Source organism: Crinia signifera, chromosome 7 (genome assembly GCF_055691185.1).
Source record: "Crinia signifera chromosome 7, ASM5569118v1, whole genome shotgun sequence".
Classification (NCBI taxonomy): Eukaryota; Metazoa; Chordata; class Amphibia; order Anura; family Myobatrachidae; genus Crinia; species Crinia signifera.
Genome location: NC_139223.1, coordinates 93,176,785 through 93,200,271, shown reverse-complemented (window position 1 = coordinate 93,200,271; position 23,487 = coordinate 93,176,785). Strand labels below are relative to the sequence as shown.

Below are 23,487 nucleotides of genomic sequence, written 5' to 3'. Positions count from 1 at the left end.
CCATCGTACACCCACTCTTCTGTATGTAAAATGTTGTATCATACAGAAAGTAGTTGTGCGTGAGCACAAACATGAGTAAATCCAAAAGAAACTGCACTTCGATAACAGTCACTAGACTCAACAAGAAGATGCACCGCCTGTAATCCCCTATAATTGGGATGACAGTGTACAGGCTGGTGACGTCAACACTGCACAATAAACACCCTTCAGGTAATATCTTAATCTCAGTCAATTTATTTAGAAAAGCAGTCATATCCATGAGATGGTCAGGGCTTGCCTGTATGCATGGTTGCAGAACTGAATGTAGGTTGAAACGTTCTGGAACAGGGACCCCTTGACGGCTATAATATGCTGGGGTGGCGGTACGCGTCCTCCGACCTTTTCATACTCCCACTATCCACGTCGGCGTGGAGTTGATTTCTAGATAGTGTGGCAAGCGCAACGAGCCACTGAGCCTGAAGTGTGGTGAGCGCAGCGAGGCCCGCGAGGGGACACGGATTACTTTACATGTATTGCGCGTTCACTCTCCACGCTTCGGTGCTCGTATTCCGAGTCCCCTCACGGGGCTTGCTGCGCTCATTTGATCTAAAATCAACTCCACGCCGACGTGGATAGTGGGGGTATGGAAAGGTCGGAGGATGCATACCGCCACCCCTCGCGGGCTCACTGCGCTCGCCACGCTTAGGGTTGGCGTTGATTGTGGGGGTTGCGTTGATTACGGGGGGCCATTTAACATTGTAAGGACCCATCAGGGTGGTTGTACAATCAAAAATCGTATACGATTGCATCCTATGCCATTGTATGGCATACGATGCAATATTATATTGTACAACCTTGCATTGCATCGTATAACAATGTATACGATATTTAGTGCGATGGGCGCCGTGCTAGGAAACAAGTACCGGCATAGGATGCTTCATCTCTTGATTTTTCTGAATCCAACCCTGCTCGGTTGAATCTATTATTTGTATGCTTCCGTCCCCCCTAGACATTTGCTCCCCTCCAGTCAACCAGGGGTACACGAGATGGCGATCAGAAAATTCAAGAGATGAAGCATCCTCTGCTAGCGATATTGATGGAGCAGGACCCTCCTCAAAATCAATCCCTTTAGGGGTAAAAACAAGAGCTTAGCTTGCTCTACCAAGAGGCCGTGCACCCGCCGTGGCGGCCAGAACAAAAGGGGGAACGCAAGGCAGCTGCCGCAACCTAAGCAATGTTAACAACAAATGTGTTTAATCTGTCCTCTCACGCTCTATCTATACCTGAAGTACACGTGTCCAAGGGTTTAAACTTTGTCCCATCGACTTCACCTGATTTACTTGACATTAAAGTTGAGCAGTTTAAACTTGGCAGACAGCTACGTTTAAGAGAGTACTTTGAGGCACAAAATACCAACAAAGTTGAGACAAATGTCTCCCAATTACCAGCCAAATTACGTAAAAATCTACTTTCGACCCTGTGTCGACCAATTCTGCCATAAAAGCCTACTACCGTCTGATAGAACAGGATACTAAAGCCATTCTTTAAGCAACTGTGGAGTCACACAGCAACTTTTCTAGACAGGACTGGCAGGCACTCAAGGCATTAAGTTCCTGTAAAGACATTGTAGTCCGCCCTGCCGATAAGGGTGGGGGGTGGTGGTCCTAAACACTATGGATTATGTAAAAGAGATTAATCAACAACTGGAGGATAAGGAGGTCTACGAGAGTCTCTTGCAAGACCCGACTACGAATTATAACAATAATTTGGACACTGTACTTACAGCAGCCGCGACAGCTGGCGATATCTCAGGGACAGTGAAGGAGGCATTAACAACACCTTTTCCAGTGGTGTCCCTCCATTATACAATCCCCAAGATTCATAAAGACATAAAAAATCCAGCGAGGGGATCTCTATTTGAACCGGTGTCCATGTATCTTGATTCTTTCCTGCAACCTGTAGTACAGGCTAGACATACCTTAAAGATACTAGCTCGTTATTATTGAAAATAAATGCTTTAAGAGACCTCCCACCTAACAGTTTATTGTGTACCATCGATGTTAAGAGTCTCGACACCTGCATACCCCATCAAGGGGGGTTGGCGGCAGTGGAGACTCTTATTACAGGTAACCCTCTGTATGTGGGTCCTCCGATTGCTTTCTTTATGACACTTTTGGCCATGACACTCAAATGCAATTACTTTATGTTTAATGACAAGTTTTTTCCTACAGTTACAGGGCTGTGCGATAGGGTCCTCAGTGGCCCCATCGTTCGCAAATTGTTACATGTTTTTGATAGAGCAAGAATTGTTCTTTTCAAAACCTAACATTAGTGGTGAATTACGTCTATATACCCGCAATATATAGATGACTTGTTCGGGATCTGGTCAGGTACAAAGGAAGATATACAATCATTGATCCTAGACCACAATTTAACAACATCTCCTATCAAATTCAACTTTTGAGATAGATGAGAACACTATCCATTTCTTAGATGTAAAGATTGTGTTGTGTGATGGTCAATTGAAAACGTCTCTATTCACCAAGACGACAGACCGCAATAATCTGCTGCTGGCTAGCAACAGTCACCCCACACCCCTAAAAGCAGGCCTTTCATTCTCGCAAATGCCTCGATTTTGCAGAATTACAAGTGACCAAACAGAGTTAGATTGTGCCCTTACGGATATGGTCAATAAATGTGCACAACGTGGGTATTCAATGATGTCCCTCATGGAAGCTAAAAGTAAGGCTTTAAAAATTCCTTGCGACAATTTATTTGTACCTAAAGACAGATCTAGCCAACAAGAAAATTTATTTTGGGTTAATAGATACCATCATGCTAGCAATCAAATTAGTAGATCGGCCCGTCATCAGTGGGGACAATTCTTTAAAATCTCTCAGTAACCATAATAAACGCCTACCCTAAGGGTAGGAATTTGAAATCCTACCTTTTGAAAAATGATGTAGCCCCATTACTTGCAAATCCCTCTACATCCTCTTCCTTTCTAAATGCCCGTCCAGGTTGTTTCAAGTGCACAGGTTGTACTACGTGCAATTATATGGTAGCAGGAGACAAATTTTACCATCCATACTCAAGCAAATGCTTTTCTATATGTCAGAGAGTCTACTGCAATACCAAATATGTAGTATACCTGATTAGCTTCCCCTGCGGCTGACATTATGTCGGCAAAACTGAACGAACATTTAAAGAGCGAGCAGCGTGGCATCGCTCCACGATTAAAGTAGCTATTGCGCCTGGATGCAGTGAACACCCTGTAGCATGGCATTTTGCCGAAGCAAGGCAATGCCTTGCCATGCTACACTCCAGAATTATTGAACACATACTGCCCAATAAGCGTGGGTGAAATAGAGGGTTAAAACTTTTGCAAGCCGAAAGTAGATAGATTTTCAGGCTTGACACACAAGCCCCTAGAGGGTTAAATGAAAATCTTGGATTGTTTTGTTTTCTAAAATAATTACTGTCTCCTATTGTTATACATCTGTTTCCGTTTCATGGTGTGTATATAAATACAGCATAATCAAAGTTAATTAGAGTTGACAGCGCATTTTGAATCGTTACATGTAACTATGGTAACCCAGAGTCTGTCAAAGTGATTGGTGTTTGTATTGAATTCACATAGGTACCATCCCAGCCTTCCCCCAAAGTGGGCGGATGCTGTCGTACGGACGCACGCTGGCCGGCGGCGGGAGAGGACTGGGACGGACTGAAAGGTATTTAGGTAAGATCACTTCTATGTTTGTTTGTTAACGCACCCTGACAAAAATGCAATTAAAGCATTGAAACATTGGTTTAAAGACCTGTGTGGGACTTCTGTTACTGGTAGAGTGCCGCCGCCGAACATATATTGCAAACCTGGAAAAACATCCAAGTTTTGGAAGGCACCGCCATTTAGTATCACCGCATGTAGCAACAGGAGTGGAGTTGAGTGCCGCTGACTACAGTTTCTTATATACATATACAACAGAATGTCAGAAAACAGACGCACTCACCGGTCTTCTTTTTCTCTTGCACTTTAATACATACCACAACTTGGAAAATAATCAGAACATGACAGTGGGTTTGGCGGTCAACGTTTCGGTCTTCACCAAGACCTTTGTCAAGACCCCCTCTCCTGTCTCCACACAAGACCTGCACTCTCACCCTCATATATAGGTAGCCGCTGAGGTGTCATATAAATAGTAGTGTAGCCAAAACTCACACTGCTATATAGATACAGAAAAGCCCCATGGGGGATAAAAAGAACTGACCGGACTTGCAGCACTGACCGCCATGGATCGCACATTCCAACTTGAGATCAGTGCTGCATCTACATTGCGGCAGCGCACTTCCGGGTTCACCCGGAATTGGCGCCATGCGTTCCACGATGTGGAATGCAAACCGGCAGTAGGAGGATTCACTCCTTCTTTATAAGCAGGGACACAGACACGGCTCCCATGCCACTGTTACCCTTTAGACACCTTGGATACATTGCCTGAATTGCTGCTGCCTTGAGAATGGTCCTGAGGGACCGAAATGTAGTCAGGCTTCCTATTTAAATAAACCGATTGGGACATTAACCCTGGAGACTGCATTCAACAAGACTCAGTGAGTGTTGTTTTTTCCCCCCATGGGGAGCTTCTGTATATGTATATATACACTGGACTACAAGAACGTTACATTACCAGTGGGAGAAACCTGGAGTTTCTCAGATGTGGATGCTGAGTCTATACGATTCAAAGATAACCTGCTACAAACAGGGGGCCAGGAAACGTGTGAGCAGATCTACACCAAACTTCTCAGATTGAGAAAAAGAGAAATAGACTTTTATCTCCACGGTGTCACCCTATCCGATTATCACCGGACTGGCCAGATCCCGAGGGGATTTCGGATCAGGAACGCTCCCGCCATAGGCAAAAATAACCCTGATTTTTTGCCGTAAGTGGGTGGCGATCCTGAATAAGTGTAGCTTAGATCTTATTCTATTGGTTATCTCGGAGGCTACTCGTGAATTGACGGCTGTGAAAGAAAAGATTGATATCTTTGAAACAGCAAACCTGAATTTTCTGAAAGCTGACACAGCGACCAATTGGCCTGAAAAACTATCAGCTCAGATTGATTCGTACCGTCGTGAGCTGATTCAATTCAAAAGGAATAAACTCGAGATCGTCCAACGTGACTACTCGGAGAACCTTGTATACTCTTGGATCCATAATACCCCATCGGGTCCTAAAAACAGAGAACGTAGAAAGGCGTGGAGAACCAGGAAACCCTGGGGAGAATCTGACACATCAAGTGGCGGGCAGACAACGCAAAGTGACTCTGAAGATCCCTCAAAGAAATCAAGGAAGCCCCCTTTAGGGGTCAGTACCCGGGCACGCATCGCCGGGAAAAACACCAACCAATCAGACGAGGTGGCCAGTGGCTCCGGGACATCAAAAAACAAGAAAAGAGGGAAGAACAAAACATAATCTTCAATTTGTCAGATAGAACTTTGTCGGCTGACGAAATGTCAGTATTAAGCAAGGGGCTCAATTTTGTGCCAACAGTGGGCTTCGATGACTTCCAGTGGCATGTGGATTCATTTAAATTTAACCGCAAACTGAGACTTAAGGATCATTTTGATAAAAATAAATCTGAGAGAGGGCCATCTACCATCATGGACAGTTCCATTAAAGGTCTGAAAAAACCGTCTACCTTCGATCCTCCTACACAAAACCTTGCACTAAAAAGTTTCAACAAGGTTCTGGACTACAAAGCCAAGGAGATCGGTAAGAAGAAAACTAACCAATACAACCTCACTAAGAATGAGTTTGTTGCCCTAAAAAACCTCAGCAGTGATGAAAATATCACGATCCGCCCTGCCGACAAGGGGGGCGGAATTGTCATCCAAAACATAGACCAATATAGGTCAGAACTGCTTCGCCAACTCAGCGATACTGATGTCTACAGATTGCTACAGCAAGACCCGACTGCACAATTCAACTCTGACTTGCTCAGAACACTCGAGAATGCAGTGAAATCCAATATCATCACTTCAGCCACAGCCAAAATGCTTTATGAAGAACATCCCACTGCCCCAGTGCTTTATTCGCTCCCTAAACTCCATAAAGATGCTGCCAACCCCCCAGGTAGGCCGATTATAGCCGCCAGGAGCTCCGTCTTTTACAAAATTTCAAAATATCTGGACACTTTGTTTCAACCTACCATCCAAGCACAAAGCACCTATCTCAAGGACACCACCTCCCTGCTGGTGAAGTTACAGAATCTACCAGAGATTCCCAGTGGCAGCTTCTTATGTACACTGGACATCGTATCCCTGTATACGAACATTCCGCAAGATGCGGGGGTTGAGGCGGCACGAAGGCTGCTATCTAACAGCCCATTGTATGACGGACCGGACCTATCATTCTTTCTTGAGCTATTATCACTCACGCTTTCCAAAAATTATTTTTTGTTTGATGGGTGTTGGTACTTGCAGCGCCGGGGCTGCGCAATGGGTTCTTGCGTAGCTCCGGCGTTTGCTAATTGCTATATGTTTGACATTGAACGTGATTTCTTCTTCTCTAATGACACTGTTGCTAGTAACATTTTTTTCATGGTAAGGTATATAGATGACCTGCTAATGATATGGACAGGTCAGGAACAGGAGTTCGTTGATCTGATGACACAGATAAATGCATCAGACAGTACGATCAAATTTACTTATGATGTCAGCCCAACTTCGGTACATTACCTAGATGTTGTCATTCATCTTAATAATGGCCAGCTCACCACGGGCCTATACAAAAAACCCACCGACAGGAACACGATGTTGCATTGTTCCAGTCAACACCCCATTGCCACCACCAGAGGCCTTCCCTTCTCACAATTTTTACGTGTGCGAAGAATCTGTGATGACATCAAGGTAGCAGAACAAGAGATTGACCTGATGATAACTAAATTCTTGGCACGGGAGTATAAGAAACCTGATCTTTTAGCCGCTAAGGCTAGGGTAATGACAACACCTAGGGCTAAGACCCTGTTACCGAAACAAGCCGACATCAAAAATACCACCAAAATTACCTTTGTTCAAAAATACAACAGTGCTAGCACAGAAATAGTTAAAACTGCTAGAGAATTGTGGCCCATGGTCGTACAAGACCCGGGACTCAAAGCATTCAGCCACAGTTCCTTACTACCCAGCTTTCAGAGACAACGAAATCTGAAAGACTGGTTAGTCAGAAATGACATCACTGGGTTCAAGAAGCCGAGCTATAGCCATTTTCTATCCAAAAAACCAGGGTGCTACAGGTGCATCAATTGTACCACCTGCGGCTACCTGGAGACGGGCAGTTTCTTCTGCCATCCACACTCTGGGGTAAAAATCCCCATCAAATACGTGTTGACGTGCAGTAGCACGTATATTATCTATATTATCCGGTGCCCGTGTGGGCTGTTGTATGTGGGTAAGACCACTAGAACCCTTAAAGAAAGGATGGCAACCCATCGTTCCACCATCCGACATTCCATTGAGGGCAAGATCTCTGGTATTGAACAGCCAGTACCTCGCCATTTTAGGGAGTTTGGTCATTCATTGGCCACACTCCACTATAAGATCATCGATCATGTCCCTGCCAGTATGAGGGGTGGTGACAGAGACAGGTTGCTGCTGCAACGCGAGGCCCGCTGGATACACAGACTGAATACTGTGTATCCGGCCGGTCTGAATGAACAGTGCAGCTTGACAAGTTTCCTGTAATTGCATTCATGTTGTGTCAGGTTTATGATTACCTGCTGTCGATTTTTCATCTTAGTTGGTACTTTATGTGCTTTACTTGCTTAATTACTTTATACAGCTGCATTTCATGTAGTCTCTCTCCATTCAAGCAACACTGCATGCTTGCCTGTAGAGACATATGATGTCTTTGTTTATGCCGTATGACTTGTATTTTATTGGTGCACTTTTGTTTTGTTGTAGGGGTTGCCTGGCAACCGCCCCACAGTCTGTGAGCGCCGGAGGGCGCGCGACGTAACCATGGTGACGTCATCAGGTGCGCCGGAGGGCGCACGTCGCAAGGAGTGTGACGTCAGCTGTCTCAATCGCGGGGACGGCGGCACGGGACCCCGGGCACGGTGGAGGGAGGTGATATAGGTAAGATGTTTGTTCATTGTATGTTGAGCCTGAGGACGAGCAATAAAGCTCGAAACGTTGCCGTTTATTTTGCTGACCTACTGTGTCTGTTTTCATTGATACAAGTCCCGCGAGTGCCACTGTTAGATACCGCTATATATATATATATATATATATATATATATATATATATATATATAGAGACAGTTTTGTGCGGCACTCAGCTCCACTCCACATCCAATACGAGGTGTAAATAACCGGCGGTGCCTTCCAAAGCAGAGAGGTAATCCCAAAGCTGAATACAGGTACGGACGGCGGCACTCAACCAAGAAGAATCAGACCCACAAAGGTTTGTTAACCAACGTTTCAAAGCACTTTACTTGCTTTTTCGTCAGGGTGCTTCATAGGTAGGTAGGGAAAATGAAGCGGCACTCACAAGACTTTGCAAAACGAATTTGTAAGCTTTATTGTTCCGACATGTTTCCCATCGTCAGGGATATGCATACAATGGCAAACCAAGTGGATTTATACAAAGCATCAGGTGCATCTTAACCAATCCAGTGAGTTCCTGACGCTTTGTATAAATCCACTTGGTTTGCCATTGTATGCATATCCCTTACGACGGGAGGGTTACCCCCGAAACATGTCGGAACAATAAAGCTTACAAATTCGTTTTGCAAAGTCTCGTGAGTGCCGCTTCATTTTCCCTACCTGCATGGGATTCCTGGATCCAAAGAAGGCACCTATATATATATATATATATATATATATATATATATATATATATATATATATATATATATCGGGGCTTGGCGACCCCATCGTCAGGATGTAGCTCATTTACCTGAAACCTGTGACAGCTGTCCCTTTAATACTAATTCAGGTGCTGTTTTGGGATTGTCTCACCTTTAAAAGCCATAAGGAACTTGGCAGTTGAGCTTTAACCCAAGAAAAAAAAACACATGTTCATTTTAGCTATGATGTGTAAGCAGTTGCCAGGTTCCTAAGAAAACCAGTTGTTAGTGTAGGACTTGCAGTGAAATGGGGTCCCTCAGCTATGGGCTGCAAGCTTAAATGCATGGATCAATTCATGAACTAAAACCCCATTATTTATTTAATTGATTATTTGAATGTTAAGGTGAGTTAGTTTGTTGTAGTGAGTGTTTGTATTTACTAGAGTGTGTGGTCACAGGCCACTGCACCCCAATCTGGGAAGTCTGTGCTGTTTGCACCCCATTCGTAGGAATGGCGAGTGTGTTGGTACTTCTGTATCTATATATTTGGGTTGATTTTTAATTAACCTCTGTTACTGTGATCATAGCTTTCTCATGCACCCTAGATAAGCTCATTTACCTGAAACCTGTGACAGCTGCCCCTTTAATACTAATTCAGATGCTGTGTTTGGGATTGCCTCACCCTTAAAAGCCATAAGGTACTTGGCAGTTGAGCTTTAACCCAAGAAAAAAAACACATGCTCATTTTTAGCTATGATGTGTAAACAGTTGCCAGGTTCCTAAGAAAACCAGTTGTTAGTGTAGGACTTGCAGTGAAATGGGGTCCCTTGGCTATGGGCTGCAAGCTTAAATGCATTGATAAATTCATGAACTAAAACCCCATTATTTATTTAATTGCTTATTTGAATATTAAGGTGAGTTAGTTTGTTGTAGTGAGTGCTGGGCCCCCTGTGTATGTATTTATTAGATGGTGCTGTATGCACCCCATTCATAGGAGTGACGAGTGTGTTGGTACTACTGTGTGTGTGTGTGTGTGTGTGTGTGTGTGTATATATAGATAGATAGATAGATAGATAGATAGATAGATAGATATATCAAGAGAAAATACCCCTTCAATGCGCTAGAAATTATGGGTGGGCAGCGACCTTGTAAGTCCCCCCTGTTAGTGGGGGAATAGGGAAAGATAGCAAAAGGAAAAAACAAAGTGCGCCCCTTGTTTAAAGTACCACCACCAGATATCCAATGACAGCAACTGTATAATGACAACAACTATGTAGTTGTACAAAAATTTAATACAATGTTAAAAGACAATAAAACATTTTTTTCATCTGTGTAGAGTCATGAATTCAATTCAGTCAATATATGGAAAACCCAACGCGTTTTGTCGTTAAAGCGACTTCCTCAGGGGCAAATTTCCGTAGATAGCTTAACCAAGAATAATAGTGTAATAATCCTGATGGATTTATTCTGACTCAGTATGCGAGGAGTAAGTCCTTAAAAGGTCTTTAGTCCTGATGCAATGATTGCATATATATTCTAAAATCAATTTCCGGATAGACTTATTTTACAAGGAAAAAAAGTCCAGGAGAACTCAGACCAATCAGCTGGTTCCTCAGAGCAGAGTGCACAGCGAACCTCAACTGGATCCAGTTGAGGTTCGCTGTGCACTCTGCTCTGAGGAACTTTAAGTCGTTTTAACGACGAAACGCGTTGGATTTTCCATATATTGACTGAATTGAATTCATGACTCTACACAGATGAAAAAAATGTTTTATTGTCTTTTAACATTGTATTAAATTTTTGTACAACTACATAGTTGTTGTCATTATACAGTTGCTGTCATTGGACATCTGGTGGTGGTACTTTAAACAAGGGGCGCACTTTGATTTTCCTTTTGATATAGTGGCAGAGCCAGAATTACCCCACATGGAAGTAATGTGGATGATCCAGACCAGGTTTTGGTAGCAGTAGCAGAATCCCAGGTGTAATCAGCAGCACCTGAGATTTCCTGTTAAAAGTGTTTCCAGGGCAAAGTCACCTTGCTCTTCATGGTGGAATATCTACCCGAGTGATAAGCCGTGTTATAGTATAGGAACCATTGGAGCCTGTTAAAAGTCTGCTATGCTCAGAGAACCTGCATGCTACTGCCTGTGACACCAACTGCATATGAATGTAACCTTCTACAGTATGCTGTCACTTGCTATTGAGAATAAACAACAACGTCATCATCTGAGACTCTATGTTTACATATACATATATAGCTAAAGATAGGGTTTCAGTGGCCGATGATGCTATATAGTTAAATCTGTAATAATTGAAAACAGGTACAGTATATAATAAAAAGTGGGTTTTTTTTATTAAAAAGTTTACAGAGTTAAATATAAGTATGTAGCATCATTGGCCACTGAACCCCTATCGTTTGCTATACATATTTTTACCTTAGCCACTTACCCAGGCTGATTTCTTAGGGCAGTGGTTCCCAACCCTGGTCCTCAAGTACCCCCAACAGTGCACGTTTTCCAGGTCACCCGGCAGGTGCACTCATTATTCAGGCACATTTGAAAAGATCCACAGGTGGAGCTAATTATAGCACTTGTGATTCTGTGTGGAGACCTGCAAAACATGCACTGGGGTACTTGAGGACCAGGGTTGGGAACCACTGTCTTAGGGGATAGTTGACATCCTATATACAGTATAAGGGTTTGCTTTTATGCATAGTTTTTACTGATATAGCATACTGTGGCAAATCTAAACATCTACACAAGTGGTGCATAGTATCTGCTCTCTCTCTCTCTCTCTCTCTCTCTCTCTCTCTCTCTCTTCAAAAATCAATTTTAAGATCTTAGAATAGGAAGCATACAAAATATAACTGTTATAGAGCTGTTTATACAATTCAGTTTTTTATTTTTATTTTTGCTTTGTGAACTAATGTTGACATCAGAAGGATAAACTAAACATGTAACAATATTTTTTACAAAGAAAACATGTGAGCTCATGGAGCATCAATATTCCAGAGGTAAATACAGAAAATTGAAGGTCCGCCCTGATGGCCCCAAGTATAGCTACAAACTCACTTACAATACAACAGATACAATTTAATATTCTACACAGAATATATTTATGCCAGAAAGGATAAGTTAATTTTCTCATAACAACAGGGATAGATGTCCATAGTGTAAGGAGGTGGGAGGAAACTTTTGGCATCTTCTTTGGGAATGTAGAGTTCTGCAAGTGGGCATTCCGAACCAATGTCTATAACCATTAGGCTACATTATGGGGGTTTGGTCAAGTGATTTGATGCCACCAGATCAGAGACAATTTGAAATTAATCTTAGCGCTATTGCCATGGTGATCATCGCCCATTCATGGATGGCGCAAAGGGGGCCGGGACTTCAGGAGTGGATAAAATTAGTGAACTGCACTATAGAGCACAAAAAATTCATGTTTTTGTCAAGAAATCTAAGCAGTAATTTTTTTTTTATATTTGGGGGGGGGGGGGGGGTGGCATTATTTGAAATACTATAAAGTTCACACAGTATTGTAAGTGCACTAACCTCATACGTATTTAATATGGGATAAGGAAAATTGTCTAAATTGATTTTTTTGTGTTTTTGTTTTCTATTTCTTTTCATTAGTTTGTTCCCCTTCATGGAGCATAAAGGTCGTTAATTATAAAAAAAAAAAAAAAAAATTTATATTAAGGGGTATGGTAAATACTCTTTTGAACATATGTCTATTGACTATATATATATATATATATATATATATATATATATATATATATATATATTCACTAGCATAGTAAAGCACGTCTTCATGTTTATAGATAAAGCATAAACCACTCTTGGAGGAGGTCAATATACTTGGCAAAAATGATTTATTAATAAAAAAATGGGCAAACGGTCTAGTCTCAAAATGATGGCCTAGTCAAAATAGGAGATACTCTAGGCTGTATAGTAGAGAGAGAATAGATGATAAGTGTTTTTTATGGTAATGAAATAACTGCCGGTGCCTGGCAATCTGTTAATGTATGCACTGTGTGGTATGTATGTATTGTGGGCGGGATGTTCTAACATCCGCAGCCCAGCTCCGCCGCCCATTGCCGACATAATTATTGCATATGCTCTAACATATGCGATAATTATGGCAAAGCTGCGTTAAGAGCTGTCCTTTGCGGTGAGTCAGTGGGTCCCAGCTGGTCCCGGAGGCTCCCCCCTCCCTCCTTACCCGGCACTGGTGCGGCTTCTGCGACGGTGGGCTGTCTCTCCTCCTCCTCCCTGTACCTGGAAGAGGATTACAGTGCAGGGAGGAGGAGGTCACAGGTCCGGGCAGCACAGCTCTATGCTGCCCGGACACAGGTGAGAGGGGGTCGGTGCAGGGCAGTGGGGGTCGGTGCAGGGCGGCGGTGGGTCGCGGTAGAAGCCCATAGGCTTCTATGGGATATCACAAGCATTTGCTGGTGATGCCCCTCGTCACAGTAACCCGGCGGGGGATAATGGGATAACCCCAGGGATAATGGGGTTTTTACTGCATTTTTAGTTTAGAAAATCTCCCGCAATATATGCATGGATATGTGTTTTTGGTACTTGTGTATTATCTGGGAGCCCGATTTAATGTAAATCGCATACGATATCGCATACGATTTTGCGACCGATTTGTGGCCGATTCGATCCGCGATGCGATTTAGCGGCCGATTTTCGGACATTTCTTGCCGATTTCCATGCTATTCCATCCTTGCACACCCCCAGGTACTTGTTTCCTAGCACGGCACCCATCGCATACCATGGCATAACATATGCTCCTGCGACCGGCGATTAGAATTAGAATTTATATTCTCATTGGCAGATTGCTCTTCCTTCTAACCTCTGATCCCCTAGTCCCCAATACCATTCGGTAGGTGGGTTTCTCTAGTTTTTAATTCCATTAAAATCTAAGAAATCTGTTTCCGGGAACTGGAGACACCTGCAGTCAGGCAAGCTGTCCTCCCACCAGAAAATTATGAATAATAAGCCCACTCCACTATACACCCTTCCGCTGCATATTAAACATCCTCTACCACCCTGGAAGTTATGTATCAGGGCCACTTCATTCAGCCCAATGCCCCCTTCTCCCACCCCATCTCCCACCATCTGTGCAGTAAAGGGGTAATTAGTGGAAATTACTGATCCAGGCCCTACATGCTGAGCGGTTGATATAATACCCCCTACGGATTCAGTATTGAATCCCGGTGGTCGGGATCCCGGCGTTCAGAATCCCAACGCCGGAATCCCGACAGCCGAAATGCCGACAAAGGGGGGACGTGGATCGCCCCCCCTTGCGGGCTCGCTGCGCTCGCCACGCAGCGGGCCCGGTGCCTCGCTACGCTCGGCACACTAATTTATTCTCCCTCCAGGGGTGTCGTGGACACCCCAGGAGGGAGAATGTGTCGGCATTTCGGCGGTCGGGATTCCGGCGTCGGGATTCTGAACGCCAGGATCCCGACCGCCGGGATTTTAACTGCATCCCCCCCCTACCACCCACGGGACATCAAAGCTTCCCCCACCCCTACCACTGGAGGATCGGTAGGGGCCCCAATACATTGCTATGCCCAGGGGTCTACTCTGCTGTTGACGCCACCTGTATGTATGTATGAATAATAAGCCCAAAGATAGATATATCTTTTTTTTTTATTATTATTATTATTATTATTAATATTATTTATATGCATTTGGTCTATCTATAATACTTTAACTGACCCGGCATATACTGGGTCATCTAAGTGTCCATCTCCCTGCTTTGCTCCGCCCCTCTGGAAACCCCCTTCTGAAAATCCTGCATTTGTCACTGGGGGGGGGGGTGGGGGGGTGCGCTCTCTCCCTGCACATCTCTTTCCTCCTGCACATCTCTTTCTCTCAGCCCAATCTCTCACTCCACCTGTCTCTCTGTCTTTCTCCGCTCCACTTCTTTTCCCATGCTTAGTCCCTCTCTCTTTCCTCCATCTATCTCTCTCTGACAGTCTCCAACCACTTTCTCTTACCTCTTACCTGTGCTCTCTAGCTCTAGCCCTGTCTCTTCCTGACACCCTCTCTGACAGTCTTTCTCCCCAACTCTACCCGGCACTGTTTTTCTCCTGACACCCTTTGTCACCCTTTGTCTCTTGGGGGCGTCCAAGATTTTACTATGGGGCCCACATCATTCTAGTTATGCCCTTGGTACTGTACTGTGTATGCCTCTATATTGCTCTCAGATAGTCTCCTCGTGCTGTACTGTGTATGCCTGTGCATTGCTCTCAGACTATCTCCTGGTACTGTACTGTGTATGCAAGTGCATTGCTCTCAGACTATCTCCTTGTACTGCACTAGTACTGTAATGTGTGTGCTTCTGTATTGCTCTCAGAATATATACTGGTACTGTACTGTGTATTGCTCAGACTATCTCCTGGTACCATACTGTGTATTGCTCTCAGACTATCTCCTGATACTGTACTGTAGGGATGGCCATTGACACATCCCCCATCGATGGTTGCCATTGATGGCTTTTTAAGCGGGAACCATCAATGGTTATGAAACATTCTACCATCCTAACATTTCTAACATCGATGGTTCCGGCTATGGTTTAACCGTGCATGTGCAGAGGAAAGGACCGGTACTCTGCTTCACTGCGGGAGGGCCACCCCACCGGGAGGCAGGGCCTGTGACAGAGGGGGTCAAGGGGGACACATGTGACGGGCCCCGGCAATCTGAAGGGCCCCAGAGCCCTTCCGCGGCCCCTCTGTATTACCCCCCCAACCTTCTACTGTGCAGTCTTTGTGCTGCCGACTGTGTGTGCGTCTGAAATAGGTGTGCGCTCCACACTCCTGCCCTCCGCCCGGCACTGACAGCACTAGTTAGAGGTACCGCTCATTAAGATTCACGAGCTGGTAGCCGCTCACTGTCAGCACCGGCTGCTGTTGCCATCCTCTCTCCCTCTCTGTCACTACCTGCCTGTGTGCCCGGCGTCATGAGGGGACAAAGGGCTCAGCCACTCGGCTGCTTAGCCCAGCCGCACAGCCTCTATCCCCTCCGTGCTCAGCGCTGTACTTAAACACTCGGCGCAGTGCATTGATTGCTGCTGGGCAGCTCAGTGGGAGATGGCCGCGGGGGAGGTGCAGGCAGGGCAGCGGCATGGAAGATGATCGGATGCAGGAACCTGTCAGCAGAGTTGGGTCAGACTCAGCTGTGTAGCGGCACTGCTGCTTCTGACAGGTTCCTGCTCACTCCCCTCCTTCTGACCCGGCACCCGGCTACCCCCGCCCCGTCTGCCAACTAAATGTGAAAAAAAAGAAGTGCGTGTGTCCCCCGGACCTGGTTTCTGGCTATCATGCCCGGGTAAACAGGTACCCGCTTCGCCCCTCCTCCCTGAGATGGCCAGCTGGAGAGGCAGACAAGCTTGCTGGAATACTACAATGATGAAGCATGTATGTATTTAATTATTTTCAGTATAAATATATGTATATATGCATATAAAATGTGTATAAATATATATGTATATATACACATACACATTTTATATGCATATATACATTTTACATGCAGGTGTTTGCTGCACTTGTATAAGTTAAAATGGGGAATATGTAAAAAACCAGACCCGGACCGCCAGACCGGACATCAAAATCTGCAGTCCCGAGCTTGTAGTCTGCGGTCCAGGCGGTGTCTTTTCCGGGGGGTCCCTGTGATAGCTTTCACCAGGGACATGGGGAAGGGTAGATTACAGCCCGAACCATACAGGGAGGCTTATATTAATATTCAGTCAAAACTAATACTAGATACCCCACATTGTAGTTTCAAGTACAACAGGGTGACCATAAGCATAGGATTCCTCCATTGGTGCACTCAGGGATTAAGGCCCCTATTTATCATTGACCGCATTTACAATGTGATCTGGGCGGAATATTACCACCTATGATCGCATTGTAAAATGCGATCATTTCGGCCGAATGTATTACCTGCTATGCGCAGGGACAGGGCTCCGAAAGGAGCCTGTCCCTGCGATGCCTGTAGCCGGGGGTCTGCGCATGCGCGGTTATGCGCTGACCCCCCCGTGACCCCGCTGAGTGCGATATGTAGCTATAGGCTACAATGGGCTATCGCCATATCAGAATGGCGATAGCCCAGCGGTGCGATGCCAGGCTGCTCGATGTTGATACATCGGGCAGCTTCGCATCCCCCATAGAAACCTATGGGGATGCGGCCGGCGGCACTGCAGGGGGGGATCGCAGCAGGGATCTCAGTGCTACTTAATATTTGCGGGGATTTAACCACAAATATTACTTGATAAATGGGCCCCTTAGTGATGCAGAAAAGATGTTTATTCCAAATAAACGTATTTTCTGCATCACTAAATCGCTGAGTGACGTCTGACTGCCAATTCTAAATGTATCTATCTATCTATCTATCTATAGATATAGATAGATATACAGTATATATATATATATAGATATATAATGCTGTAAACCCCTTTGAAAATCCTGCGTTTGCCCCTGCAGCCGCTCAGATAACATTTGTTTTAACAGTAATGATTTCCTAATAAAGCTGTATGTTGTAGTGTTTGAGACTACACAGATTTGCCACCTGTCGGGTTGCTAAAAGAAACCCACAAGAAAGAAACAACACCCCAACTCAGCATCAAACTCCGCTACCCTGCCGCCCCGCTTAGCTGCTGGTCCACAGATTGGCCCCATCCATCCTAAGGCTCCTGCCACTGGTAAAATTACCCCCGCCAGCTGCTAGTCAAAGTGGATGGTGACTCCAGCTTTTCCGTCATTTCAGAGGTGAGGCCATCTGTGCTGGGAAAACCATTATATGGGACTTCTTCCCTCCTCCACACCACTACTCCAAGCCTCCCTCTCTGCTCTGCAACATTTCTCCAACCCTCCCTCCCTGCTCCGCACCACTCCAGTAATGGGCACATGATGCTTCCACTTTATGTTCTAGCATAGCTGGTGTGGCCCGTGTGGGGGGGTTAATAGTGCAGAGATATTAGTGTATAGGGCCCCAAGATTTCTGTTGCCGGCCCTGCCAGGAGGTGCGCGCAGGCACAGAAGAAACTTTAACTAACTATCAGTCTAGTTAAAGTTTTTTCTACACATGCGCGCACCTCCTGGCGGGGTGCCCGCAGCTATGCCACTGGATATAGCGATGCTGCGCACATAGTACCCACGCGCCCTTGCCAAAAACATCAGATGCAGTCTATCGATTGCATACAACTATTCAAGCTTTGAAATCGATGCCCAAAACATGGAGCACTAGGTCATAACCACCAATGTTTTGGAAACATCAATAGTCGATGGCCATCCCTATAGTACTGTGTATTGCTCTCAGAATAGTGTCTCCTGGTACTGTACTGGGTATAGCTCTCAGACGATGGGCCTTATTCTGATTGACTCACAAGCAGGGCCGGATTATAATGGGGGCACAAGAGGTCAGTGCCCCTGGGCGCCCCTCTAGCTAGGGGCCCCCTGTGGTTGGCATGTATTTTTCCCAAAAAATATATATATTTTTTTTAGCTAAAGGTTTTGTGCATGGGAGTGGGGTAGTGCTGCAGCTTCACCTATCTGCCAATATGACAATGATTAATGGTGCTGAGCATTGGGAGCCAAGTGTGCAGTGCATTACTGGGAGTTGACTAAGTCCCATTACACTTTGCACCAGAGGGCAGAGGCTGAGACGTTTGTGCTGAGCTCTGATTAGTGGAGCTCATTACATGCTTCTCAGTCCCATGGATAACAGCAGCAGCAGCCTAGTCATGGGAGGGTTTTTAGTCAGAGGCAGCACTGGGACTGTGAGGTCTCCTACAGAGTAAGGTGCAGAGGGACAAACACAGGCTTTTTTTATGTGGTATGTATATATATATATATATATATATATATATATATATATATATATATATATATATATATATATATATATATATATGATTCCTATTCTGAATGCAGAGCAAGGAGGTTATTGACAGAAAGCGTGTCCTGATATTATTCCTAGCAAGGATTCATTTAATTATAGCAGAAGCCCATCAATCTACCAAGTCCAGAAAAAGTTTTTTCCAAAATTGGATCTTATCAAAAAAATTACATTGTGATGTTATTTTTTGAGTGATCAGCAGATATTCCTACCAGGATCAGCTGCACAAATTTAATTCTTCTAATAGTTATTACCCCTGATGAAGTCTTATAGACGAAACGCGTCAGGTTTTGTTCATCTTTAATAAAAGGACTATTTTTCCAGACATGGACTAGGCCTAATCATTGTGGATGTCTCCAAAATACAAGGAAACGAATTTCTGAAATGTTATATTGATTTTATTATGTTATATTGGGAGGTACAGATTTAATATTAGGTAGCGCACCCCAATCCCCCCTCTTTTCTTCGATATATATATATATATATCCATATCCCCTGAAGTTACGCATTGACCAAGTTTATACTGCCTTTACTCTGTGTTTTGACAGTGTAATATTCCCCCATGCAGTTTGCGGCCAGTAATGACAAGTGCAAGGGGGCCCCCCGAAGGCTTAATCTGGCACTGCTCACAAGGCAGCGAATTTCGCAGCCTTGCGAGTCCATCAGCCGCCACCCACTGCGAGCAGTGCCGGCCGCCCCCCACTCGCCACTGCACGGCTACGAATGGATGATCTACATAATCATTTATTCACCGGCAGGTAGAAATCATTCGATGGTCGCTGACCATCAAATGATTTATCCAGCGCTCGAAGTTCAGAGACACCTATATAGTGAATCTGAACTGCGGGCGCTCTGTGCGAGAACAGGGCGGGCAGCTGACATCCAGTGATGTCAGCTGCCCGTCACCGTATGTCCGTCACTGCCTCATTAGCCTGAGAAAGCCCAGTGTTCTCATAGGAACGGCCATAAAATGCTGGCCGTTTCCATATGCTAAAGGGGCTGCCGGGCGCCCCCGCCCTCCCCCCTCCGCCCCGCTCAGCATGTAGCGAACTGAATGTTTGACATGGGTGCACGCACCCTGTACCTACACATGCACAGAAACTCGCCTGCGCATGCGCAGATGCAAAACATTGTGCACGGATGCACGGAGGACCAAAAGGATCTGAATAAGGTCCTATATCCTGCTACTATACTGTGCATACCTCCCAACATAACCCTTTCCATGAGGGACAATGTTCTGTTCCAGAATTTCCCTCTTAATTTACAGTATGATTGCCATCAATTGTTTTAAACAGGTTAAGTGATAAGAAAGGTGTATCACTACAGGTGATGGCAATCATTAATTAAGAGGAAAGTCCAGGAATAGAGCATTTTGTCCCTCCTGGAGAGGGTCTTGTTGGGAGGTATGCAGCTGTGTATGCCTATGCATTGCTCTAAGACTACAGTATCTCCTGGTACTGCACTGGTACTGTAATGTGTGTGTGCTTCTGTATTGCTCTCAGACTATACACTGGTCCTGTACTGTGTATGCCTCTGTATTTCTCTCAGACTATCTCCTGATACTGTACTGTGTAAGCTTGTGCTTTGCTCTCAGTCAGTGCAGCTTTCTCCGCCCCTCACTGCTGTCCTCTCTCTCTCTCTCCCCCCTCCCAGCTCTCTCAGTACTGCTCCTCTAGCACTGCTCGATCTGCACTCAGTCTCAGTCAGCCGTCTGGAATTGTTGTTATTGCGCTTACTGGGATGGTATTGCTTCTGGGGATCCCGTCATGCTAAGTCCTTGCTCATCCATTCACATCTGGGAGTCACTATCTCTATAGACATGGTGGTTGTAGAGTCTCACAGACCGTGCTGGACACTTTGTGATTGCCTATGCTCCTTGCTATTACCATCTCTTTTACTAATCATAGCCCGACCAGGGAAACTTGCAGCTTTTCCTACCTCCTTAAGTGACTGCCAAACCCCTACAGGCTGGAACTGTTCTGGTAAGAGACCTGGAGACTCGGACACATGCATACTGTACAGTAGCTTTGCCTTGCATATGTCAATTTATAGAGAAATGAATAATCGTTTCCACGGGTCCTGATGCTGCTACATATCATTACTGGGATCATTATTATTTGCTTAATTATTGACATAACCTGATGGGTGGAAAAGTGTATTGACTATCCAGTAATGTAGTATGCAACAACTGTGAATAAACCATTTATACAGTTGCTTTATCGTATATCTGACTGTCTGATAAAGTATTGCATTGTGCATGTTCTATATTGTGACAAATATTCCATGTTGGTGTTCAGTAAAAATACAGGTGCTATCCATGCAAATATTTGACAGTATAAATGTGGATGCAGTTTTATTTAAGAGTTAAAAATGTATATTTAAAGTGTCCATTATATGTGAGTGACCACCACAGAGCTTGCAATTGATTATTAGCAGACTTCAGCATGTATAGTATATATGCATTCCTCTGTGGTTGCTATCCTATATCAGTAAATACTCTTACATCTCATTTTAACATTAGGAATCTAAGGGAGGAATTGGTTAAATCATTTAAGTTGTATTGTGTTTATTATTTATTTAGACAGAATAAAAAGTTTTGTCCTGCTGGGTTATAAGTGTAAATATAAATGAGATAAGAATCATTAATTCATTTTGGAAATACAGTAAACAGTATATGTATTCATATGCACCAATTAAGTAATGATTGAAAAAAAGTTCTATGTCATGTCACTTAATCGGTGGGGCACTGTGAGGGATTACGACTTTCATTTTCATAGACTTTATTCACAACAATAGAAAGCATGCAGTAATTTCAAAGCCTAAATTGCCATAAATCAGATTTCACCTGCAAAAGTCATGTGAACTGCAGCTTCACTTATCCATAAACACCTAGTACCACTATCATAACGAGGGGGGCTGCTTTCTTTGTACAGTAGTTCGTCTTTACAGAACGACTGGTACTTCCTCATCTTTGCGGCCACCGCTTACGCTACGGAACTTACGTAGCATCATAGTCACCGTGCGGGCTCGCTCCGATCGCCACGCTTCGGGCTCGGTGGCTCACTCCACTCACCACAACTTTACTAAAGGTAATATATGGTGGCGTGGACACAGGAGGGTGGCGTGGACACAGGATTTGTAACCGTTCCCTCACCGAAAGTCCTTACGTAGCGGGGGACAATGTTGAATATAGCGGCTAACATAACTGGCGTAGCAGTGGCCGCAAAGATGAGGAAGTACCGAAAGATGTTACACAAAAAAAATCTGCAGAGATTAAACTGCACCATTTTTCTGTACAAAAACAATATACATGAAATACATACATTATATACATTGTATTATATTGCACAATACATTGCATGCCTGTATTGCGTTTATAGTTATAATTGCAGCTGGTTTTGCAGTATGAACACGTTGATTAGTTGCTCCCTATATTTAGCTGTATGTTAATATGTTCATGCTTAATATTTATATTTGGCCAGCCATGAAAGTCACATTTACTGGGCTGGAGAGAGTTAATTGCATTTAGGTCCATAAGTGAATGATGAAAGCACCAGCCACCCCATCCCCCCAAATAAGGAAGAAAAAAAGGTCAAATTCAGGACAAAAATACAAAATAAAGCTTTGCTGCATCAATTTAGCTACAGTATGGTAACCTTATCTAAATTTGAACATCAGGTCATGACTGGTGTATTGACTGCCAAGTTGTGAAATATACTAATTAAATAAGGAAGGATGAGCCATAGAGTTATTGCACTTGTAAATCATCTTTGTGGCTGAAACCAATTTAATAAGATAATTGGGTGATCATTTGTCTCTTTTTTTAGGCTTTTAGGACCCAGCCAGAAGCATTACTCTCTTACTGGCTTTGCCAATAATAAGCCACTGATGTCTATATTGAATTAATAGATTCGTTTATGAAGGCAATGGGAGACTTTCTATGGATTATTAGCTTTGTAACATATATCTAAAGTGCATTCCATAAGGGCAAACTGTATCTTTGCTTTATATATCACACATGACTGCACCCTATGCATGCAGTCTTCTAATATTTTCATTTTGTTAGAACACATCCCTCTAGCCAGAGAAAACAGAACAGATACAGTATACAGTACAGCTTTTGTCCTGCTGGCTCATTTTTTTCATTTTAAATATGATGATGTGGTTTCAGAGGAATGTAATGAAAGAATCAATACAGCTAAATCCTAATGGATCTGAAGTCTAATGTATATGTTCTGTTTAATATTGTATCCTTCTGTATAGTTGATTGATCAGGTTGCAGACAAGCTGAACTCTGATATTTCTAAACACCCCTCCCCCACGTGTCTTAGTATGTCCATAGCAAGAGAAAAACCTATAGAGATTGCTGTTTTATTTCAAGTCAGTGTAAATAATCTGACACCTTTATTCCTTAGCATTTAAGCTTTTAGAGGTGATCAATCTTCACCGAAATGAGGCACATAAAAAACACAATGCTTGTTTATCATTATTTCACTTTGTTAGAAAACACTGTGCACATCATTGCTGGGGTATGGTCCAAGGATTGATTTCACACTATGCAACAAAATATGTCCTTTCTATATAAGGGAAGAATAGATACTTTATCATATGCATATTATGGGTCATTCAGTCAGCCTTTCTGGAAACAGTGGGAGTGAATTAAACTTAGTCTCTATAATTTGGTATAATCTAATAAATTATTTTCTAATAAGAGCAGTCTGCATTTCTTTGAAACTGAGTTTTCTTC

At 43.9% G+C, this 23,487-nt stretch overlaps 1 protein-coding gene across 1 annotated transcript in view; it reads left to right on the top strand.

Moving 5' to 3' along the window:
• The first annotated feature begins 20,388 nt into the window (after positions 1-20,388).
• TMEFF2 (transmembrane protein with EGF like and two follistatin like domains 2) overlaps positions 20,389-23,487 on the top strand; it is a 697,773-nt gene continuing 694,674 nt past the window's right edge. Inside the window, exon 1 of the mRNA XM_083153496.1 lies at positions 20,389-20,722. Within this exon, the coding sequence (XP_083009622.1) occupies positions 20,560-20,722 (163 nt within the window). The 5' untranslated portion in view covers positions 20,389-20,559. The remainder of the gene's footprint in view (positions 20,723-23,487) is intronic.